The sequence below is a fragment of the Phragmites australis genome, chromosome 2 (assembly GCF_958298935.1).
Source record: "Phragmites australis chromosome 2, lpPhrAust1.1, whole genome shotgun sequence".
In the NCBI taxonomy this organism is placed as follows: Eukaryota; Viridiplantae; Streptophyta; class Magnoliopsida; order Poales; family Poaceae; genus Phragmites; species Phragmites australis.
In genome coordinates this window covers 15004610-15030502 of record NC_084922.1, presented here as the reverse complement: position 1 = coordinate 15030502, position 25893 = coordinate 15004610, and the positions used below count along the sequence as shown (strand labels likewise).

The window sequence follows — 25893 nt, the reverse complement described above, 5'->3', positions numbered from 1 at the left end:
ACCTTCCAAGAGTGCTTCCTCTGTTGCATCAACGGGACGCACCTCTGGCATTCAATGCCGTCGCTGCCATGGATTCGGTCATGTGCAGAAGGATTGCCCAAGTCAACGGGCATACATTGCAACGGAAGATGGGTACATCAGCGCCTCTGACATTGAAGAAGAAGAAGAACCAGTTGTTGAGGAGAGCAACGAAATCTTGGGCAGTGATGACACAGCGACCTATAGGAGCATCATTGTGCAGCGGGCGCTCAGCACAAAGGTACAACAACCAGAGAAGCTGCAACGCCATAACTTGTTCCAGATTTTCTTCGTCGTCCAAAATCGGCGAGCACGTGTCATCATCGATGGAGGTAGTTGTAATAATTTGGTGAGTTCAGATTTGGTCAAGAAGCTTGGCTTGACCACACGCCAACACCCCCATCCATATAATCTTCAGTGGTTTAATGATGCTGGAAAAGCTAAGGTAACACAAACTTGCAGAGTTTCTTTTTCCATTGGTTCCTATGCTGATTATGTTGACTGTGATGTGGTACCTATGGAAGCTTGCTCACTTTTATTGGGTCTACCTTGGGAATTTGATAATGATGCTATACACCATGGTAGAAGTAATACATATACTTTTATGCATAAAGGAAAGAAAATTACTTTGGTTCCTATGACCCCTGCTGAAATTGTACAAGCTGATAAAGAACGAGCTGCTAATTGGCGTGATACTAAATCTGAAAATCAGCAAGTTGCTAATTCTCTTTACCCACCTAAAAAGGATAAGTCTTTACCTAGTTCTAAGGTAGAGGGCATAAAATTGAAGGGTGGTGTTATGCTTGCACTAAAAAGTGACCTTGCTGAAATTTCTAATAATGATATTTGCTACACCTTGGTTTGCAAACGAGTTTTGTATTCGCTTGATGATGTTATTAGTTCGATACCTCCTGCTGCCACTAACCTTTTGCAGGAGTATGATGATGTTTTCCCAGCTGAGATACCCCCGGGACTGCCACATATGAGAGGGATAGAGCATCAAATCGATTTGATCCCGGGAGCAACATTGCCAAATCGTGCTGCGTATCGAACCAATCCCGAGGAGACTAAGGAAATTCAGCAGCAAGTCCAAGAGCTTTTGGACCGCGGGTATGTACGTGAGAGCCTTAGTCCTTGTGCTGTTCCTGTGATTTTGGTTCCTAAGAAAGATGGTACTTGGCGTATGTGTGTTGATTGTAGAGCCATCAATAACATTACTATTCGATATCGCCATCCTATTCCTAGACTTGATGATATGCTTGATGAGTTGTGTGGCTCTGTAATTTTTACAAAGATCGACTTGCGTAGTGGTTACCACCAAATTAGAATGAAACTTGGAGATGAATGGAAAACAGCTTTCAAAACTAAATTCGGATTATATGAGTGGTTAGTAATGCCTTTTGGTTTAACTAATGCACCTAGCACTTTCATGCGTTTGATGAATGAGGTTTTAAGAGTTTTTATTGGACGATTTGTGGTGGTTTACTTTGATGATATATTGATTTATAGCAAGTCTTTGGATGAACATATGGATCACTTACGTGCTGTTTTTAATGCTTTACGTGATGCACGTTTATTTGGTAACCTTGAGAAGTGCATCTTTTGCACGGATCGAGTCTCTTTTCTTGGCTATGTTATTACTCCACAGGGAATTGAGGTGGATGAGATGAAAATTGAAGCCATAAAGAGTTGGCCGGTGCCCCAAAACATCAAACAGGTGAGAAGTTTTCTTGGACTTGCAGGTTTTTATCGTCGTTTCGTGAAGGATTTCAGCGCCATTGCTGCCCCCTTACACGAGTTGACAAAGAAAGGTGTGGTGTTCCATTGGGGTAAGGCACAAGAGGAGTCCTTTGACACTTTGAAGGACAAGCTTACGCACGCGCCATTGCTGCAACTTCCAAATTTTGGTAAGACCTTTGAGCTAGAATGTGATGCTAGTGGAGTTGGCATTGGAGGTGTTTTGATGCAAGAAGGTAAGCCCGTTGCATACTTTAGCGAAAAATTGCATGGCCCTGTTCTTAATTACTCTACGTATGATAAGGAATTGTATGCACTTGTACGTTCTTTAGAGACGTGGCGTCATTATTTGTGGCCTAAAGAATTTGTTATACATTCAGATCATGAATCCCTTAAGTATCTTCGTTCTCAAAATAATCTGAATCGTAGACATGCTAAGTGGGTTGAATTTATTGAATCTTTTCCTTATGTTATCAAACACAAGAAAGGGAAGGATAATATAATTGCTGATGCTTTGTCTAGACGATATGCTTTGTTGTCCCAACTTGATTATAGAATTTTTGGACTTGACTCAATAAAAGAACAATATGTGCTTGATCCTGATTTTAAAGATGTATTGCTGAACTGTAAAGAGGGACGTACATGGAACAAGTTTGTGATCAATGATGGATTTGTGTTTAGAGCTAACCGTCTATGCATTCCAGTTGGTTCCGTTCGTCTTTTGTTGTTGCAGGAAGCACATGGAGGAGGATTGATGGGACATTTTGGCGCTAAGAAGACAGAGGATATGTTGGCCACACATTTCTTTTGGCCAAAGATGAGGAGAGATGTTGAGCGGTTCGTGGCACGCTGTACCACATGTCAAAAGGCTAAGTCTCGCTTGAATCCACATGATCGCGACGCTAAATTTTTGAGTCACTTTTGGCGCACTCTATGGAATAAGTTGGGTACAAAACTATTGTTTTCTACTACTTGCCACCCACAAACTGATGGCCAAACGGAGGTAGTGAACCGCACTTTGGGTACCATGTTGAGAGCTATTTTGAAGAAAAATTTGAAGATGTGGGAAGAATGTTTGCCCCACGTGGAGTTTGCTTATAATCGGGCAACACATTCTACCACCAAGGTAAGTCCTTTTCAGATAGTGTATGGTTTTACCTCTCGCGCTCCTATTGATCTTTTGCCTTTACCTACCACTGAAAGAACACATAGTGATGCTAGTGCACGTGCTGATTTTATTCGTAAGTTGCATGAAACAACTAAAATAAATATCGAAAAGATGAATGAAAAGTATAGAATTGCTGGTAGTGAAGGTAGGAAAGAAGTCAAACTTGAACCGGGTGATTTAGTGTGGTTACATTTAAGAAAAGATAGGTTTTCAGAGCTGCGTAAGTCTAAATTAATGCCAAGAGCTGCTGGTCCTTATACGATAATTGAGAAAATAAATGATAATGCATATAAACTTGAGTTGCCACCCGAGTTCGGGGTTAGTCCTTCTTTTAACATTGCAGATTTGAAACCTTACTTGGGAGCCGATGATGAGCTTGAGTCGAGGACGACTCCAATTCAAGAGGGGGAGGATGATGAGGACATCACTCCCTCGGATACATACAATGATCCTCCATTGAACTTTCAAGGTCCAATCACAAGAGCTCGCGCACGACAATTAAATTTAGAGGTGAGCTCGTTCCTAAGCAACTCTTTATATAATTTTGAGAATAGATTACTACCTAATGATTATGTGTTGTTTAGGAATCATGGAGAGGACAAGGAAACACATAGAGGAAGGCTTGGAGGCGTGGAGGAGCAGCTAGGACGTCCAACAACAGCAGGAGGTCCAGTCCAACTCGAGTCCGAATCAGCCTCGGCCTCCAGGACCAGCGAGCAATAAAACGGACGCCCAGGACGCATCCGGACTCCGTTTTCGACGATTCACATATGGTTGGAAAGATAATTTCATAAGGAAACCAATGGCGTTGGTTTGAGGTCCAAATTCCTTCTGAGTCAACGGGAAACGTCGAAACAAGTCAGCGTCCAGAATCTGTCCCGGTGCTGCGTCACCGTTTTTGGTCCGTTGGGCCATGTATCGTGTTGGAGTCCATTAGGGACGCGTCTAGGGGTCCTTGGCCGACCCTAATCCTTTATATACAGTAGCCGCCGCCCTAATTAGGGTTGGGTTTTGCTTAGATTATTCTGTCAAGAACAGTTTCGCCGTTTCGTCGGTTTGTGAGACCCCAACTCGTGAGATTAATCATTCATCTGCAATTTGGTTGCATTCTTCCTTGTTCTTGCTTGTGTTCTTCGATTCGCAGGCAAGGATTTTAGCCTTCTTGGCGAGGTCAACCGTGCAACGCCGGTTGATAACCAGAGGAGACGTGGTGCTGCGATTGCGGGGTTTCGGATCGTGTTGTTCGGAAGCCGGATCGACTTGTGTCTCGTTTCCACCAAATCGAGAGTTACCAGAACCTTTCGGAAGATCGGGAACCCTTGTTCATATTATGGATGTAGTGAAAGCGTGGCGATATTTGGACCGCATGACCATGGGGTGGCTGACCACCTATCGCGTCGTGGGAGCCAGGTCAGGCATGTTGGTGACCCTGGTCGCTGCTTCGGCCATTGCGCCAGCGACCGTTCCTGTAGCTGCGCTGGCTGCCATGCTACTTGTCATGCTATGAAGGGGTGCAGTGCCGAGGAGGGGTGCCACGTGGGCCGCCACATTGAGGCAATGATAACCTTTATGATTCTTTGGGTAACCAAGGAAGACACAAGCGACAGAACGAGGTGCTAATTTGTGTGTCATAGTGGCGGAGACGTTAGGATAACAAAGGCAACCGAAAACATGAATATGGTTGTAGGTGGGAGGATGACCAAATAGGGCCTGGTAGGTGTAGAAGAAGGTAAAGATTTTGTAGGTCACCTATTGAGGAGGTAGGGGGTGGTGTGGAGAGCTTCGACCCAGTAGCGAGGAGGCATGGAGGCTTGAAAGAGCAATGAGCGAAGAATTTCATTGATGGTGCGACTGACGTGTTTGGCTTTCTTGTTTTGCTGCGATGTGTAGGGGCACGAGAGGCCAAGATGAATACCATAAATATATATTTGAAGTGTATATATACTCGTATGTATATTTTCAAATATATTGTTTGGGCTAAGTATTCCAAATATCACCAAGAAAATTTATGAATTAATCCCTACTTTAAATTTGTTCATATGCTTTGGTTTGAGATCTTTATGGTTCTTTGTGTGGAGATTTGAATTTGAATGTCTCAAATTCAAATCTACTTTTAGATTCTATTCGGCTCAAATCCAATTAAAATTCAAATCCCTTGATTCAAATCATCTTAGGAAGCTAAAGATTCAAGTTCAAATCATAATTCAAATATATTTATTTGAAATGATCATAATACAAAGTCAAATTAAAATTCAAATCTCTCATTTGAATTTAATTCCAAAACCAATTTTCTTTCCCTTTTTCTTTTCTTCCCCGGGCCGGATTCCTCTCTCCATCTCTGTTTTGGCCCAAGCATCGACTCAGCTCCCTCTATTCTCCCTCTCGTGCACGCTCGGCCCAGCTGCCGCGCCGGCCCGCGTTCCGCGCGTCGCTCGGCCATCCGCGTGGCCATGCGTCGCCCATCTGAGTCACGCCCGCACCTGTCCCCCTTTCTCCTCCCTCCAGTGTGACACATCCATCGCCACCGCCGATTTCCCCTCTCCGGCAAATATCCCACGCGCCCGACCAGACTCCGCGATCTCCACTCTCTCTTCTCTCGCTCTGTCTCTCTGCTGCCCATGCTCACGCGCCCATATTCTGCCACCGCGCGACCTCCGTGTCCACAGCCGTGTGTGGACGGTGCAAAGCGCCCACGCCGCAGGAAATATGGTGGGTGCCGCTCCGCCACCTTACCATTGCGCTGCCGCTGACGACCACACGACATCATGCGTTGCATTGCCTTGCCATGCTCCCTCTCCCTCTATAAATAGAGTCGTTCGACCTCTCTCCCTCTGTTTCCCCAAATCTCCGCCACAGCTCACTCCACTACGCCATTATCTCCACCTCAACTCTGTCGTTGCCGACCTGCCACCAAGGAGCCTCAGGACCTTTTCGTCGTCCCTGTGTTGCCGTTCATTCGCTGAAAGCCTGACGAGAGCCCGCCCGCGTTAGTAGCCGAACAGCCCCACCACCGCAACTTCGATGGATCACCGTCGTCACCCTGCTCGCCGCCGTTCTTGCGCTCGGTGAGCCTCCCAGTCCCCTTGTGCGTCCACGTAGATAGCATGTCGCCGCCCCGAGTCCTTTCTTGCCCATTTTTGCCGCGCGCCGCCATGTGTTGCCTTCCGCCGCCGTGCTTTGCTCGTCGCTGACGTGCTGGTGCTCCATGTGTATGGACGGCCTTTGTGCCATGTTTCCTAGGGTCCTCAGGCCCCGTTTCTTTGTAGGTTGGCACCTCCTAGTGCAGGGGAGGTGCTACCCATTTTACCCGTGCTGCTGCCCTCTCCTTAGGCTGCCATCTGGTGCTATTCTCACCGTCGGCCGCCATCGATGAGCCTCTAGACGTGTTCCCCATAGTGCCTAGGTCGTTGGTGTGAGCTTTCTGTTAAAGAACTCCGGCGGGAGCGCGTCTCCAGCGAACTCCCCCATGCGCGTCGCCGTGGATTTCTCGTCGCTAGCCATTTCTCCCTCCCCTCTACCGCTCGTGTGCTCGCGCACCTGCGCGCTCGCGCGAACCGGCCAACGGGCCGTAGCTCGGCCTGATCGAGTGGGCCAAGGCTCGGCCCAGTGGCTGCCTGGCCAGCCTGGTCGGCTCAGCCACCCAGTTGCCGCGCCTCGTGGCCAGCCAAGCTTCCAAGCCCATTAATCGGGCAGCCCAACCCGAGTGGGCCAGTACTGTGTAGCCCAGTACTGTGCAGCCCAGGCCCAGCTCGGCCCAATTCAGCCCAACTAGTTGGTGTTCATATGGGTTCCACCGAGTCATTGTTCATGTGGGCCTAGTTTACTGTTCGATGGGCCCCACCTGTGGGTCCCACCTATGAATAGTGCCATTTCATAATTTCCCGATTTAATTTTTGATTAAATCTTCCGGGAGCCATAACTTCTCCATTCTGGCTCCAATTTCGGCGATTCTTTTGCTGAAATTCATCTAAACTAAAGATCTACTCATCTATCACATTGTGATATCTATTAGGGATCATTTTGTCTTTCTATTTGATGTTATTTGATTCTTCTCTAGTATAGCCGTTATTGATCGTAGTCGCAATTGCAAAGCAACCAGAGTTCTGCGAGTGTCAAGAGCGAGGAGGATCCCGACTACAACCAAGAATTCAAAGAGAACTTCAGAGAAGGCAAGTCCTATCTCTTTGATCATATTGAACCTATGTTTTCAAATAATGTACCTGATTAACTTAAAAACTGGACTTATATTGCATGTGCTATGTATTACGCTTATACAAACTGTTTGTAGTAGTTAATCCTATTAAACACTTACCATTCCATAAATGTTATCATCTAAAATACACATCACCCTAGGATTACCTGTTGTTATCTATATTAATGACAGACAATGTCTTGATGTCTAGCATGCTTAGGATTGAATACGTCTCCTTAGATATGTTGCTTTTAAAACACCTCTCCTCGGAGATAAGATTTATTGTTATCAATGGTAACTCATATACCATGAATTCTTGATGGTTGTGAATTCCGTGATGGTTATGAAATCCTTGATGTTGTATGGGATATGGTGGGAGATGTGTAAAAATGGGTGAAAACTGTTTGGCGAGGACAGGTGAAGTAGTACTCTGGATGAGGATGCTCTTAGGGGCTTGAGTTATCTTTGTGGTATTCATTGTTAGAAGATACATGTCTTGGCCGTTTAAGGACCGAGTCATTTCGCAGTCATGCCTTAGCAACCCCTGTGAAACCGTGCGTCCTGAATGGGCAGAACTCGACTTCTCCTTCACCAGACTGAGTTAGGCATCATACTAGGAGTCTAGGACCAGCGAGTAGTCAAGTGGTCATCTGTCCCTCTGTTTGGAGGTTGCTAGTACTGGCCTAAGCTTAAAAAGGGGACTGGCCTTTAATACATGGACTCTGACGCTGGGGGGTAAATCTCGTAGAAAAGCCCGGCAAGAAAGGTGTTTGAAGAGTCTCGGTATGATTCGCTCCTCTGCTTGCAATAGTTGGAGGCTGAGCATATCACGTGGGTAAAGTTGTACAACCTCTACATAGTGTAAATCTATTCGAATAGCCGTGTCCATGGTCATGGACATGTAAAGGCAGAACCTTTTTTGACTAGACTCTGATGCGTGTGTCTTGATGAGTGAGTATGTGGAATAGATGTCCATATGATGAGGTTGCTGGCTAAATCCGTCAGGATCTGTGTGGTACTAGAGGTACACCAGATGTGATGAAAGGTATTGCGAAGTGAGGTGTAGCCCCTCTCAGGACCGAGAAAACCCCAAATATAGCTTGTTACCTGGTTTTGAACTATTTAAACTATTTTAAAGTCAATCATAAATGATACAATTGCATACCTGCATAAACTACTTTACGCTTAAAACTAAACCGTAAAGCCTTATCCTTGAATACCCATTTATACATCTATCAAACACTTTGAAGTAGTATAGGGCTTGCTGAGTACCTTCCGTACTCATTCTTGCTGTCATTCAGATGAGCAAGTCGATGCTGACTTCGCCGGAGGTGAAGGCAAGGATGAAGAATAGTCTTAGAAGTTGCACCCGCACCCTAAGCTGCTTGTGGCTTGGGCTTTTTTACTTTCCACTGTGTTTTGTTGGCCTCTCGGTCAGGTTTGTAATAAACAGTATGGTTTGTAAATATTTTATACTCTGAACCATAATATTTATATACAAAGTGTAACTGTGATACTACTATTATTATATTGTGTGTATCATCTACTTGATCCAGAGACTGATACAGGAGGTATAGGAGATCTCGGGTTTGGGGTCTTACATTTGGGGAAGGGGAGGAGATGGGAGAGGTTACTCGGGTCAGCAGACAAATGGGAGGAGGCATCTGAGTCCATGAACCAGGGTGCCTGCTGTTGCATAGATATGGTGTTCATGGCCTGGATGAGGGAGGCATGGTCCCATGATGGTGGTGCAGTAGGTGGGATGTTGTACACGCTAGGTGCAGCAAAGGCGTGTTGCACGCCGGGAGCCTGAGGTTGAGGTTCGAGGATGCCTTGGTTAGCCCCAAGCCACATGGCGTCCCAAGGCCATGTGAAGGGGGTGGGGTGCCAGAGCCACGTGCGTCGTTATTGTTGTTACAGTCGTCGCCACAATGGTAGTTCTTGTTCTTGTTCCTTTTGTCGTTGCTGCCCCTGGAGAGGGCGTTGGAGATGTTCCTGGTGCCAATGCCATAGCCATTTGAGTGGCCAAAGCTACCGGTGGGTTTGGTGGTGGTGGTGGCGATGAAAACCATGGAGGAGCTGGCGGGCGCTTCGATCTTGAGGTCGGCTTCCTCAAGAAGGAGAAGTGAGCGTGCTTCAAAGAACGTCGGGAAGGGTGTCTTGGTCTTGATGATGGTGGCAAGTTGCGGAAGGGGTCTGACAGACCGTGCAACATGGTGAGGACGAGAGTGTCCTCGGACACCTTCTGGTCGAGGTCGGCGAGGGTGTTGGTGAAGGATTTTAGGCACTGGGAGTAGACCAGAATGGTCTGGTCTCCCTGACCCAAGTTGCAAAACTCAACCTCAAGGGAGAGGGCACGTGTCATCCTATTGTCGTGGAACAGTCCCTCCAAACTAGTCCAAACAGCGTGTGCAGAGGCGCCAGGCACAATGACAATGGAGAGGATGTCCTCGGAGATGGACGCGTAGAGCAGAGAGAGGACGGCGTAGTCTGTCGACTCCCAAGTGGAGATGGCATCGCTTGTCCCTATCTTGGTGTCTGACTTGGGGATGAGCCATCGATGTGGCCCTTGGCACTGAACTTGCCGATGAGAATTTGGAATAATTTGTGCCACCGAGAGTAATTCGGTGGGATGTACGTACACACGTTTATGGTGAAGAGAGCGGAAGCTTAGGTTTTGGCCATGGTGAAGTGGATCAGTGCTGTTGCGCGCAGGAGAGGGGGGCTGCTGCATGCGTGGGGGGCTACTGCACACAGGAGGGGGAGGGTGCAGATTTGAACAGGCACAAGAAGGGGAAACTCCTAGTCTAATGCTATGAAAGAGTATGGAGATTGGGGAATACTCGGCTTGTCTATTCTCAATAGAGCCGGATGGCTTATATAGATGTACAGGATGCTAAATTAGGTAAAAAGAGTAGCTATACATGATAAGATATCCATCTCTAAACTAGAAAACTACAACTATCCTTTATATACATACGGATCCTTACTATACATGAAGATCCTTTCCATTCGATCAGGATGGATCCAGTCGGTAGGATGGCTGGGCCTGGATACTAGATATTCCAACAATGCCCATAGCGTGTAACTGGCTAGCTGCAAACCAACGCGAGATGGCTAGCGTGTAACTAAATTCGATCAAGATCGTCTTCTCCATTTCCTATTTGGTTTCTGCAAGATTTCTTCCAATGAACCATCCATGGATTCCTTAATTCAAAAAGATATTCTAAAACGTGCATACTATTACTAGCACCTCTCTCTCCCTGTAGTTATTGCTAGGTTCCTCAGCGTTTTACACATTGCACAGTAGCATCTAATCACAGTTGCAGCAATCACAAACTTGATATATATTGATGATGAGCAGTAGGTGTGATCAGTTTTCTTTACAAGAAGGTGAATCAGCATACTACAATTAGTTTCTTTACATCATGTTTCAAGGAAAATTGCGGAAAATTCTCAGCTATTGCAACCATCGGACTGCGGTCAGAGGAAGGCAGAAAATGGATATGCAGTCCGACAATGCAACCTAACCATCAATCTTTGCTCCCATTCACTCACTGTTCATCCGTTCTATCATAGTGTCAATCGGTAGCGATCCCAACGGCGCCGACGACTCCATACGCTCAAACATGTCAAACTCAAAATGTTCATCATCGCTGTGATCAGGTGATTGCTCAAACGGACCTTCTTGGTATCCAGGACCGCCTGTATCAGACTCATCTTCTATGTGTTCAGCGCTTAGAACTTCAGGGTTCCCCTCACCGTTGCCCACAAGTAAGGCTGGAAATGAGTGCTCCACAGCCTGAGATGTAACACTGAACTCCTCGACCCTCGTAAGAAGTGAATCAGGTGTAAGATCATTCACTTCAGCATCATCCAGCAGCAATGCCAGAGACGACTCCAATGCACTCTTCCATAATTTAAACATTTTGGGTCTCAATACTTCTCTTATTGCGACTTGATTGTTGGCATCGGTGGCTTCATCTGTATCTGTGAACAGTTTGCCTCGTTATGTTAATTCATGGTGTACATGTCAAAAATATCAAAATCTGGAGAAACTGGCCTTGTTCAAGTCAGAAACAAAAAAGACACTACATATTCCATGCAACACATCTCAGGGAGTATATTTGAATTTCCCCCACTAGAGGGCCGGGGTTTCAGCCTCCCTTGACCTCGCCACATATGGCTCACCAGACTCCAACACATGCTCATATGTCGTATTTCTCTCTGGGAGGCTCTACCAACCAAGCTTCGCAAAGTAATTTGTTCTTCCAATGCGATAGCCTTGTTGACTGTGCAAAGCTTTCAGTGCCGAGTTCCATGGACACTTTCAAATGAGGTGTTTACAAACCTAAACTTGATACAGGTTCATGTCAGACCATATGTGGTACAGTGGTAGACTATAACTGTTGGCCAGTGTTCATTTAGTCCAACCAATCACATGCAAGCTTGAATGTGTTTGTTCATATGTGTTTTTCTTTTTGGACATTCTTAGTTATTTCAAGACATGTAGAGACATGAGGTATAATTCTGTAGCTTGTGGTTAGCTTGGAGGCTGAGGCCCTTTTCTTTTACTAGAATAGAAGCTGTAGTTAGTTCTTCATGAACTTAAACATTGTTTTTTCTAATGATTCATGAATTACCTGTAAGTTGTTTAGCTCATGGTTGACCTGTGCAAAGCTGCCACCTATCTATGCTTATCTCCAGTTATCCTTAACTGATTTGTATTATTACTCTTCATATATGTTAACTTTTAGGAGCTTCCCACTATTCTCTATTTTACTGTAATTTGATATCATAGCTTCTAGAATTTCCCGTAAATGAGTTGGTACGCCAATTCTAAGTTACACGTGAGAAATTTCCTAATGTGCCAAAGCAACCCTTATTAGTCAGACGGATGGTTTTATTGTCACTACAACACCCATGCCAACTCTTTGTGGGCTAATGCAATCAAGGGAGGTAGACATGATATTTGACTCGGTTTGTTTGGAGCTCTTTTTGTTTGAGCAAAGAGTAATTCACTTAAAAATATGTCGTATTTCGTCCTCATTGTTGGTGGCAGAGTGAGCCATAAATTTGAAATTTTAGCTACCTATATAGAATCTCCCATATGCTCCTTTCGATTTTATCTTTGATGTTGTTCCTCAGAACTTTCTTATGAGCAAATCATACCCGTATGTGGTTGATATGGACATTCTGTCATTGTATCAAAGGAAAATGAAAACATTATGAGCCCTTTTTTGTTGTTATTTCGTAGTTAATTTAACTCGTGTGTACTGTAGTTAATAATTGCTTAGGCTTTATTGAGACGTGGTAAGTTGATTCCCCACCCTGCGTGCGCATACTGATTACTGAACTTGAAGCCAAAAGCTTATAATGAGAATTAACATTCACTCTACATTTTTTTATAAGAAAACTTGCTAAGTGAGAATAGATTCCTGGTTCTATAGACACTGTCTGTTTACCATATTTACTCACATAGAACTGAAAGTTTAGGTTTGATTAGTATCAGACATAGTTGTATCGTTATGACAAAATAACTAAGTTGTTTTTGGAAGAATTTAGTTGCAGTTTCCTATTTATATTTATTATATTTCTTTCTTATGCTACACCTACACCTATTCGCCTGAAACTTACATAAATACAATACAGATTTGTGGATGAACTCTTTCCAAACCGAGTTTGCACTATGCACTAGAAAAGAACCACCATAGTCACTCAGCGTGCCATGGGCATCCACATAAACTTTTATATCTTTAAAATATGATAGTCTAAAATATTTCTCTGAAAGGTAGCTTCTTATCCTATTTTCCATGATGAGTGTGTATAAACATGGGTAGATTAGCCTCCATTGACCATTATTTTTCGAAGAGATATTGTCATCCTTTAATATTCTTGAACGAAATTTATTATTGCTGATAGAGAAAAAAAGAGTATACCTCAGTTATTGCTTGTATGTTGGTCCAATATGAACTACGGCAGTTATTATTGATGGGCTCAGGTTCTTTGAGTGATAAATCTCTTACAGTGCTTACCAATTTTTCTCTTTAACACAATTAAAACAAAAGCGTAACAAGAACTTTCAAATGCTCATAGTTCAGAACGTATGGCCAATTATATCGAAGCCAAAAGGTTATAGTTCTTTTCCTTAGGTACTTTTATGAGCTATTGAGCCAAATAATTTAGTAGGATGATCTTGCCCTCCACGCTGTTGATACTGTGTTGAATCGAACACAATCTTGAAGATGTCTGATATATATACGCACAAGTTGGATGTGAACTATCCCCAATATTGGGACAGGCAGGCTAGTGTAAATTTCAACCATGAACCATAGTTATCTATTTTAAATCGTTTGTATTTTTCAGTTAATTATATCATCGAATCATTGAACAATGTCACATAGAAGTAGGGGAATATTTCCAAGAATACCTTACAGGCCTAAAAAAAAATTTAATAGGTTTTGATATTTCACTAGAGACGAGAACTAAAACACCCAAAGTTATCCTACAAGGTTTACTTTTGTTTTTTCAATATTTCTTCAGTTGGCAATAATTTTTACTTTCACCTCTCCTCTGACTTGCAATAATAATCCATGTGCGATTTTTTCACTCATGTTGTTTATTTCAATTTATTCATTTGCAATGTAGTTTGTACAATATGATCTTTGGCTACTTGAGATGCCTAGATCCCAGCCATGTGAAGATGAGAAATCAACAGCTGAGTGGTCAGAATCCATCAACAATGGCCCAAGTTAGAGGTTTCAATGACGCTGTGCCGTACAAATTGATCATATGGCTCTGCAGTCTGCAGATAGTGTGCAGTTTTCTACCCCCATCTAGGTATTTAGTTAACAGCGCTCTATTTAGTCGAATGCCCCCACTTACAAAATGATGTAATGTTGAATATCTCCGACTCCTCTTTCCATTATATTACCAAGAATCACGAGAGTGTCTTTTCTCAATAAAGGCTATAGGTGATAAGCATTTTGAACTTATGGTTGCATTTCGCCTGAGCAATTATATGAAAACATGAGTGGTTGCCTTAGATGTTTCATGATCCTAAAAAGGGCTAAGTTTGGTTGTCCTTGTTGACTAGCGGCGGTCTTCATAAATTACTGACCACCGAACAATAGGGTGGGGCACGCCAAAGAAAAAATGTTTAATGCAGCCTATTCAAAGACTGAGAACCAATTGATCAGGTTTGTAATATTTCTCATTGAACAGGTATTTCCCCAATATATCTTTTTATGGTGTGTTATTGGTTTAATTTTCAGTGTTCTGTTGGGTGACATCTGAAAATTCTCCATTTCTCATTTTTAGAGTTATAAACTATTTGATAGACTACTGAATTTACACTTGCTTTACATCCACTAGCAGGATTCAGAAGACTTTGATGTTTTATTCTGTAATTAGATGGGGAGTGATAATGATGAAGCTGTTCCTTAGTGGGTGCTGCTACTGTGCAACGAACCTATATAATAGTGCTGCCAGTACCATTGTTTCTTATGATCTAGCTAATTGAATTTGTTTGACATGCTTTGTTTGAATTGCAGAAATGAGCTCCTGCACACCGCAGACAGATCTGACTATACTCAGGCAAAGAAATGCCATTGCGGCGCTGCCTAAGAAAGCTAGCAGGAGCTAAAGTAATGTATATAACCACGCTCAGTATGCTTACTGGCTCCCCAATGGGTTGAAAAAGAACATTAGGAGGGAAAAGAGAGAAGTGATAGGAAAGTATCAGTTGTTTTTTATAACGTGCAAATATTGCGTTGGTTTTTTGTTTCTTTCATTTCATCTGACTACTGCCTCCAACTTTTACATTTACATTTCCTTCCAAATCTATAGGATACTCATGGAAATAGTCTCCCTTTTGCTGTCAGGAAGTCTACCGTAATGATCTTCGCGAGCCTTCTACTTTGCCGACTGGTCATGTGCATGTATATGATGGACTTGAACCAATGACAGTGGGATGCCTATATAGTTGCAGGCAGACTCCAGGAACTTTATTACATGTGCTATGTACCCTATGTGAATTTATATCGTCCAGCACTTCAGACTGAGCCGTGCCATATATAACCTATTGGTGTGTGCATGCCCCTTTAGTTATACAGAACTGGGCTGACGTGCCTCTTACCTCTCTGTGTTCAGCTTCTGTATGCGAGCATTGAAGCCGAAGGAAGACTAGAAAGGTTGCACTACATCGTAGTTGAGTTGACCTGTTGGAATGTTCATACTGATTTACTTGCAGGTTTTCATATATTAGTGTTAGCGCTGCATGTTTACTTGCTGTTAAGGAAACCACACAATACTAAACTACGGTGTCTTAGTCTATTGTGTGCGCTTATGTATGAATCTCTATGCTGCAGTATCAATTACTATGTGCAATTCTACAGTGCCTTCACAACACTTATATAGTTATATATACGCGGCAATAATTTGCCTCTCTCATCGGTTGCCCGCGCACCAATGGTGCACCCCCTTCTACTGGTAAACAGCAGAGCACAAGAAATATAATCATCTGAGAAATGACTTGCACAAAGAGATGCAAAGTGGAAAGAGCAAATAAAAATCGATGTGCAACATGCTATTCTAAATAAAAATGAGCATGGATGTACAAGCAACAGGACCAAGATAATTATTGGAAGTTACATATACATACCTGACGTACTCACGTCAGATGGCATTGCCAGGTTATTCTTTGGAATGAGAGTCAGAGGCTTCGAGTATCTGGACTTCCATTCTTTGCCTCTGTACATTAATATCTGTTCGTTATCAAATGATAAAAGAACACAAGGAACAAGATCCTGCGTATATAGAAGCAAGCAATTTTAGCTAAGGGGATCAGAAATAAAGTATATGCAGGATTCACTTCCTCTATATGTAGTAACATGAAAACATAGAAATTCATGGAGAGGAGTAGGACCCTTAGTTTTGCTCCAATCTTTTTGTAGTCACTTGGATTCAAGCCCTCACAGTCAATCTTAACCAAGTCATTTCCTTCAAAAGCATCTCGAACATCCTTGACAAGGCTGATATATATTCCATTTTTTGCTGAAAGATAAGGGAATACAAGATAAGATGCATCAGCAGTACCAATTGTTTATTTCAATGTTCCCTTAATTAAACAAAAAATCAACCGACTCCTAAGGCCTGAGGGAGTCTCTACGTGAGGGGGGTGTTGAAGTATAAGTAAATTGTTCATATTTCCCCATCAGCTTTGGCTTTTGGGTGAGTTGGCTGGTGCATGCAACTCAATATAATATCAAAGTCAAAGGTCTCGAGTTCAAGTCCTGACGGGTGCAATTAAACATAAAATTGCAGCCGACTCTTATTTTCACGTTTAAGGCCTGAGGGAGTCTCTATGTGAGAGGGTTGTTGAAGTATAAATGAATTGCCCATCTCTTGCCCATCAGCTTAGGCTTTTGAGTGAATTGGTTGGTGCATGCAGCTCAATACCCTTCAATACCGAGTAGAACCAAGTAACATATTTAGTCTTAATTCAGATGCCTAGTAACTTCTGTGCATCTAGAAGATTTACCCCCACTTCCCTTCAGCATACAGCAGACAGGTAGAAAACAAAACTTAGCATTAGTTGGTAGTCATATCCACATGCTTGGCACAAAATTGTACAAACAAATACAAAATAAAAGCAAAATGAGGAACCATGCGCAAAAGGCCCATTCTTAAAAATTAGGTCTGTATCCATGGTGTTGAGAGGCTTAGAAGGTAAATCTAGAACGTGCAGAACAAGATTCAGGTTTCCAGCAGGGAAAAGGCACTTTTCCTATCCTTCTTTGTATACATGTGAGAAACATGACACTTCAGAAAATACAGAATAACGCAAACCTAAAAATGGTCTGTGGTTAAACCCGGTTTGGAACCTGAACATTGTTGTAGAATAAAAATCAAGCTAACCAATTAATTCATACCTAATTTACAAATTGGCAGCAGATCGTGCCCTTTCCTCCTCATTTCATCTGCTTCTTCTTTTGTAAGCCCCTCTGGGACTTCCTTGATGAGTTTTGGAAATACAGGAGTAGCAGGTTTCCAAAGCATTAGTGGATAGCGAGGACGAGTGCGTGGGTCATAATGTCTTCCTCGATACAGAAAAATAACACCACCTACTCGGTGAATGACCTTTCCACCTGATTTTTCCTGGAATCATATATGTTATGTACAAGAGTGCAGTATGATAATGCCCAAATGCTTGTACAGTTGTACTGAAAAAAATATACAAGCACCCATACATGACAATGGAGGTCTTGTTCGATGAGATCCCAACAAGTATAGAACCCTAACAATAGACAATTTCTCCATAATTATGAACTTATACGCTCGTGTGAACAAAATATGTACATGTATTTTATTAGGGCATTCTGTTGTTTTCAAGATATTTCTATTGCTACTACTGTCCTACTTTCTTACATTAAAAAAGAAAATAATAGCACATAGTCCTTTCATAAACAAAAAAGGCCAAATATTAGGAGGTACATATTTTCTGTTCCTTGCTATGATGCTAAGATCTTGCAAACAACTCTAGCAGCATTATGTTGAGGGATCAATGACAAGTCGTTATGTAAATCAGAAAAGAAATCAAAAGGAACACACTAGCATCTTTTCAAAATCTCAACAAAGACACTGAAGTCTACATTCATAAATTTCAATCTGGATTGTGCAAGAAAAAAAGAGATGCTGTAGACATCAATGTTAGCTCTGTGCGGAGCCGAATATTCAGATGCCCAGAATGCATGAACGCATGTGCATGTGCATGTGCACATTTGCAAACTCATATATAGTAACAAACTAATAATAGATACCTCAAGGTGATAACAGAGATTGTTCATATCAACAGTTGGAACGCCTCGGCATCTAACTTTGCAGATTTCCTGACGCCTCCAGTGGCAATGTATCATTTCCAACATGTTGTGGGTCAAACCATCCCTTCCTACAGGAAATTGATCAATAAATGCATAATTATCTCTACACTCCATCAATAATAAGATATAGCTCTTCATAACCTTAGGATGGAAAATGCCAAGCCAAGTTGGGTCAAGGATCATAATGATGTTTCAATACATCTACTGAAATGAAACTCGTCGCTCGTCCATATGAATTTTAACTTTTAAGAGTAAATTTCGCAAAACTACAGATACTTTGATAAAATTATCACAAAACAACATATTTAAGCAATAGTTTCACAAAACTACAGATTTAGTGCCGATTTTATCGCAAAACTATAGATACTTTGGTAAAATTATCGCAAAATTACAGATTTAAACAATAATTTCACAAAACTATAGATTTAGCGTTGATTTTATCACAAAACTACAAATTCTAGAGGAATTGTTCTCAGCCCGTTACAATGACGATTGGGTCCCAGTTGCAGTCTCACAACAGTTGTTAACTCATGAAACGGACCGTCCACGAGCTCATGAAACTACAGATACTTTGGCAAAATTATCGCAAATCATAAAATTACAGATTTAAGCAACAATTTCACAAAACTACAAATTTAGTGCCGATTTTATCGTAAAACTTTAGATTCTATCGCAGACTTGTTAACTTGACGAATGGGCCCCGCTTGCAGTCACATGAACTTCCGGACGGTCTGTTTCATGAGCTGGCAGTTGCTGTGAGACTGCAAGCGGGACCCAGTCGTCATGGTAATGGGTCTGGGAACAACTCCTCTAGAATATGTAGTGTTGCGATAAAATTGACGCTAAATTTGTAGTTTTATGAAATTGTTGCTTAAATCTGTAGTTTTGTAATAATTTTAACAAAGTATCTATAATTTTGCGATAAAATCGGCACTAAATCTGCGGTTTTGTGAAACTATTGCTTAAATTTGTAGTTTTGCGATAATTTTGTCAAAGTATCTGTAGTTTTGCAAAATTTACTCAACTTTTAAATATGTTAGATTCAGCCTCTAGTTTTTGCCTACATATAGAGTTTTCCAAGGCAGCTTGCTGACTAACTGTTACAAGATACCTCTATATGAGCAACAATCTACTTGACTCAAAATTTGCAGGTAACGATAACACATTAAAAGTTTTTAACAATTCAAATTGTGGTATAGTACCACCTCTTCATGATATAAGACCATTTTCTTGGGAACATTGTTTCGCAATGCAAGTCCCTAGAGGAAATGAACTGTGGTTATTACAAAGTTTCCACCATAACCCCTACTTTTAATGTTGTGGAATGTGTTAGTAGTTGAAGAATTTCATTTCATAGGGGTTTAATTCCCTCATGGCTACATCACTTACTATATGTTCCATGTCATCAGATTTGCTTAGAAAATACTTCCAAAATATATAATTTTTACTGCTTAATTATTATCAAAGACTGTAGGCAAAATGTTGATTTGGAGACCGTGAAAAGTCAATTTGTATCAAATGGAGTATTAGATTATGTGTCTTCTTGGTTTGCGTGCAGAGTGAATACTACATAGACTTATATTGTCAAACGGAGGGAGTATATTTCATAGCAATAGAAATTTTGATGGTTGGACTTTGAGTAGACTGCCAACTGACAGGCTTTCTCAAGCAATATGGATACCACCAGAAACTCAATCCAATGGTTTATGAAGAAGTTCTCGGTTCAAATTAACTCGCTCATATTTCAAAATAAAAAGGAAAGATTCATGCGACACATGGGATCTTGAGTTGAATAATAGAGTGGACATTAAAGTCTAGGTCTGGTTGAGATGACATGTGAGGTTTGATGCTGCAAGAAGAATGCCTGAGAGTAGGGTGGTATACTTTTGAATTCAATAAGTAGTTTTGTTCATCAAAAGGTATGTGATATAACATTGTACTGTAGAAGTTACTACCAATATACGTCTCAACATTTTATCATTACCTTATTCAGCTGATGTATTTAGCTCCAGTATAGAAAAAGAAAGATGCAACCCAAGTACAAAAACAAGCTATAACTATTTAACTACTCTGTAATGTGATATCACTTTTGTGAAGCATTGCGAGCATGGAAATTATCTGTTTCACAGGTTTTTCTTGTTGCCATTTATTGTGGCTGAACTTAGGCCAGTTGAAAGTGCAAAACTGAAGTTGATTTGCAAACTGTTGAGAGTTTAATCACATATTTAAATTACATGGATTACAAAAAAGTGTGAAGGGAAATACAGTAGAAGATGGTATGTTCTGAAAAGGTGCTTGACTAATGCTTCGTTCTACAAGATGTGAAGCGCTACTGCACTGACAACAAAATGTTCCAAAACATGCCAAGGTAAACAGAACTATTTACAAAGAGGATAGCATTGTTTTTTTAGCATATCAACTGTCTTGAGATCCCGCAGGATTCTCCTATATGAGGTCCAAGGATGTGAATGTATTTCATCATCAAGCGTTGAACTCCAAATCAAAAGTTCTTACATGGAAGCAGCAACAAGGGCAGAAGAACAACTACGTATCCATGTCCAGAGTCCAGACACTAGTTTTACTTATGCAATAAGTATTTTGGTGGATCTGGCATAAGGATAGGAGGATCTGATAGGTAGAAGGTGAGAATGGGTTTTCAGGTATGCACAATATTTGCCATCGTTTCCTGACAAGCGACAGTGAGTTTTTAGGTTGAGATAAAGGTAAATTGTAGAAGAACAGCAACCTACTCATTCTGGAAACTATTGGCGTCACAATTTCTAATCTTTCACATAATTTAAACTGAAACCAGATAGTGGTGACTAGTAAACTCTAACATGTATTTGTTCTCAAATACCTGGATACTTTATGCTATGTAAGTCTCCATTACACTCACAAAATTGGCAAATTTCAGTGTAATCGTCCAAGAAAATAATGGCAAAGATCAATGTTTTTTTCATGAAAATGGCAATGCAGTTGTTACCAATGTTGAGTTGCCGATTGTGGGAGATGTGAGGCTTGACGAGCGCCCGCACCTCAGCGGGGGTGAGCGGCTCCCCGAGCACCTCCTCCCGGCTCCTTCCATCGCCGGGGCTCACCCGGGCCAGGTCCAGCTGCCTCCTTCCCCTCACCTCCATCATGATCCCGTGCGCGCTCACCGTCTGCGGCGGTTCCTGCCCGAGCGGCGTGTGCAAGCGCACGCCCCGGCGGCGCGCCTTCTCCTCCTTGGTCAGCAAAGGAGCCTTGCCCGTCCACGGCCGCGGCATGGTCGGCGGCGCGAAGGGCAGGAACGCGGGCTCCCGAATGGCGAGCGGCGGGGCACGGGGTGCCTCGGAGTAGCTGAACTGGAAGTCGAACGGCGCACCGGGGAGGCGGAAAGAGAGGCCGGAAGGGCCCACAACGACGGCGCGCCCCGCGGCGGCGTCGGTGGGGTCGGCGGCAAGGAGGGCCTCGCCCTCACCAGAGGCCGCGACCGGGGGCACGGGCTTGCGGTACGCGGTGCGAAGATGGGCCGTTCGGAAGGCGGGATTGGTGGTGTTGGTTCTTGGAGCTGGGTCTGTCAGTTGCTGTTCTTGGGAAGGCAGCTCGTCGTGGTTCCTTGGGTGGCGGCGGCGACGGGGAAGGGGCGGGAGGGGTACGGACCGGTTCTGGAGGTTGCGGGGTTTGGGGAGGGAAGGCGGCGGGGAGGAAAAGAGGTTGGCGCGGCCAGCGCGGGAGGAAGCTGGCCGCTGCGGCGGCGGCGGCGGCATGGCGGGAAGTGGTGTGGTGGTGGCGGACTGGCGGGGATCAAGTGAAGGAGAAGACGAGGAAGGAGATAACGAGTAGATTTTTTGAAGTGTTTCCGGTGGGAAGGGAGGATTTGACTTCAACATCATCACTGATGATGTATGAATTTGGCTTTCACGTAACAATGATAAATAGTAAAGTTAGGGATTCTCATCCGAAAAGATTAGACAATAAAAGTTATCATCGTATGATTTGCATTAACATCTCTTATATATAGGAAAATGTATAGGAAAATATTAAAACTCAAAAAATATGAAATAAATTTAATTAGTTTTGTATTACTATCATGTTAAAATTATGTGCATGTATGAAAATATCACTGTTTTTTTCATAATTAAATAAATATGTTAAATATTGATAAATTCATAAATAAATATTGAGATGTCTAAAATTAGTGAAACTAATTTTTTAGTCTTCTTTTGTCATGCTCTGTGAAAGTGCATCTAACCCTTATATGTGGTTTTAGTAATTAATGACAATACCTATAGACTAATTATGTTATTAAGAATTGTCAGTAGGATGTTCCATATGTGATTCATAGATAAGAGATATACATCAAAATCAATGAGCTCTAAGTGATGCTTTAGTAAGTGATGACAATAACTATGGCTAACAATGATATTGAGAATTATTATTAGGTTATTCTATAGAAAATGCATAAGAAATGAAGTATGAATTCATTGAGAAATGTTATGAGTTCAAAAAATTACATCAAAGTCATTAAGATCTTAGTGATGTTCATAAGAAGAAGAAGAAGTTTAAAAAATGAAGGCTAAGTTATTTGTAGAGATCAAGTAACTAAAGGTATGATATTATCAATAAAGTTTTATGGACTAACTTATATGCTTTGTGCTTGAGAATGAGTTGAGATTAGGATCTATAAGAAGACATAAGTTGAATTGAAATCATATATGCCAAGAGTGAAGAACAAAATTAGATTTCATATATGATAAAGTGAATTTATTGAAGATGTCGGATACAAAATGATTTTCTATGGTAAGACGGTGAAGTGCAAGTAAGACTCGGCTGTGATAGACCATCTGGTGGTGAAGGACAAGCAAATGACTTAGCACCGAAGGACTAAGGCAATGGTGAAGAGTGAGTGAAGGCTTTGCGCCAATGTACCGTGTGAGGCCATAAGAAATATGGGTGACTCATATCAATCATATAAAGAATCAAGAAGAGATAGAGTGAAGATTATATGGAAGTTGTCAACCCTCAAGGTTTGAAGGAAAGAAACAGTACTTGAAAGTATTCAAATACTCAAATTTGTTCAAACGAGTATAGGTATACCGCACTATTAATAGTGATGCAAAATAGAGCTAATTGTCGTGTCTCAGTGCTCAAGAGTTTTCTAACCAACCCAAAGTCAGAGTTAGCTTAAGGAGCCTGCTGCAGAAACTATGAAAGTATTCAAATTAAGTTTTAGTTTTATCCATTGTGTTTAAGGTTATGAATTTAGTTAGGATGTATAGACCTCTGAATAAGCTTTCTATAGAGTCCAAAATCATTGAAATCGGACTTCGGGATTAAAAGTTATTGCCGTTTTTCAAAGGATCAACTGTGCTGAACTCGAACACTACGGGCTAACCCAGATACTCCAGGTTGGCCGAAGTATCCGGGTTTAGCTCCAAGCTAGGTAGTCTGTTAGGGCCTAAGTGTTTCACTCGGATACTTTGGGTTTTGATGTTCCATCTGGAGTCTCCAGGATGAGCTTCGGTCAGGGTTCTCGGTTAAGCGTTCTAGTGTCAACCCTGAGTCTCTGAGTTGATCCAGATACTCTGGGTGAATAAAAAAGCTATGTAATTGTTAGTTTTTGGGAGTTGGGAATATATACCCTCTCACCCCTATTCTTTGTTGCATCTGCTTGTGCATGAAAGAAAAATCTTATAGAGGCAAAAGAATTTCCTCTCACTCTAATCTAGTGTGTGATTTGAGAAGAAAAGTGAGTTAGCTTGAGAGATTACAAGTTTGAGTGCAAGTGAGCGTATATCCTATCTTGAGCACTCGAGTTCATCGACAAGAAGTTCATTGTCGCGTTTGTTACTCTTAGAGCTATAAGCTCTTACGCGACTAGGCGTCGCCGGCGAGCAGCCAAGGTTATGGTGTGCCATGGAAAATTTGTGAAGACTTTGATTACACCTCCAAAAGAGAAGAAATCAAAAGTGGAAACCCAAGCTCTAGTGTGACCGAGCTGGGAGAGAAAAAAGGTTAAGAGAGATCCGGCTCAAGTGTGATCGAGCCCTTTAAAGGAGACATAGGAACCTCTAGAGGAGATGTTCAAACTTCAGGAAATAAATCTTGTATCTCCTCTCTTGTTTTCTTGTTCTTAAATTCTTTCTTAATATTTATGCATATTGCTCGATCTACTTGCTCGTGTGAAATTTATTATAGGTTCTCTGTGGATCTACTTAGAATCATCACTTGGAACACACGACTTCATTTAGTTTGAGCTAAAACTCTTTAGACGTATTTTAATTTCAATTTCAAATTCATTCTTTGCTGAACTCGGAGGTTCCGGATTTAACTCGGATACTCTAGATATTGTATAATCAGATTTGTACCCGGAGTATCCGTTGAACAGTATTTTCAGGATTTTTAACTAGTGTTTTATTGCATATCTTTTGTTAGTTTTGAATAATCTTTGTCACTCTAGGATTGTAACTTTTACACTTATTTAGGGTGATTCTGCACTAGTTGAACCTAGCATATTTAGGATTTTCACTTATGAAAAATCTGTTAGTTTATTTTCCACTGCAGTTTAGACCAACGGTAAAAGAGGATAATTTTTTTGTAAAATCATCTATTCAGTCTCTCTAGACGATATCATTGTTCTTTCACTCTGTCAAAAAAAATAGACGTGACATAGATGCACCAATCCGCCTAGTTTATTTCTAACCGTCGAACGAGCGGTAGATGCAAGATTGTAAATGGTTAATAGAAAGCAATGAATTATCTAACGGCCATGTAGACTTGGAAGTAGAAGAGGAGATATATTTATATGGCAAAAGGAAGTGATGGCTGATAGTTTGCTTGAGGTGGTGGTTATAATTGGCTCTCCCTTAGAAATAGTAGATATATATTTTTTAGTTTGGTTTTCGAAACTAGATTTTAATTAAGATTTTCTTATAAAATATATCATTTATAACTATAAAACCTATATAGCATGAAATCATTTTGAATTAGGAACCTAGTTATATAATTTTATATACTAAATATTCTTATAATTTGATTAACTGTTGGTCAAAGTACATAAAATTTATTTTTTTTTTAAAAAAATACCCTACTATTTTTGAACATATGAGTACCATGGAAAGGAAGGAGTTGATGGAGAGATGACGTGGCAGCAATGTGTTTCTTTCTAACAATGCGACCTGGTGACAATATAATGTTCGAATGCAGTAGATTTGTTGACAACTGATGCCTAAACAACCTTGTTATCAAACTAGATATGTAAAAGAAAACAAAATTACTGAAAATTGAAGACTATAAGTGTTTTGACAGTACTGTGACTGGAAAAACTGAAATATAACAGTTACTCGAAGGATAAAATACTGGCACAAGAAAATCCAGTAAATGTGAAACAGGACATAAAAAAGTCTTGATAGGCCTGGCCGGTTGCTGCAGAAATTCTCTTTTCAGTTATTTATTCCAGCTCTCTTATATAAGCTGAGCATTTAATGAAATATTTAATTTATTGGTTTGTCTGAATAATTGTCGGATCACGTATATACTCCCTCCATTTCAAAATATATATGGCATATTAGGATTCGATAATGTCAAATTTCGTAAGATTAACAATTAATTAAATTATGTACATATTTAGTGCATAAAAGATGTACTAATATATTTATATTTCGCATATCTTTTAGTAAAATATTGATTTCGTAGAAATTGATAATATATTGTAAGAGAATTTAATAGTTGAAATATACTTTAAAAGACTTTATTAAATCCTAATATGCCCTATAAAAGAAATTGAGGGACTACTATATATAAATATAGATGAAAGTGTATTTTTGCAAGGAATATATTGATAATTCAGTATTATAAATTAAAGGCACCGTACCGTTTGATTTATTTTCAACGTGCATTCAACTTAGTGTACATAG

At 41.3% G+C, this 25893-nt stretch overlaps 1 protein-coding gene across 1 annotated transcript; it reads right to left on the bottom strand.

Moving 5' to 3' along the window:
* Positions 1-10445: 10445 nt before the first annotated feature.
* Positions 10446-21859, bottom strand: LOC133900727 (CRS2-associated factor 2, chloroplastic-like). Its single transcript, XM_062341953.1, has 6 exons — positions 20979-21859; positions 17936-18063; positions 17048-17273; positions 16042-16169; positions 15778-15922; positions 10446-11105 (listed from the first exon to the last, which is right to left on the bottom strand). The coding sequence occupies exons 1-6, from the start codon at positions 21742-21744 to the stop codon at positions 10666-10668; spliced, it is 1833 nt and encodes a 610-aa protein (XP_062197937.1). The 5' UTR covers positions 21745-21859; the 3' UTR covers positions 10446-10665.
* Positions 21860-25893: the final 4034 nt, after the last annotated feature.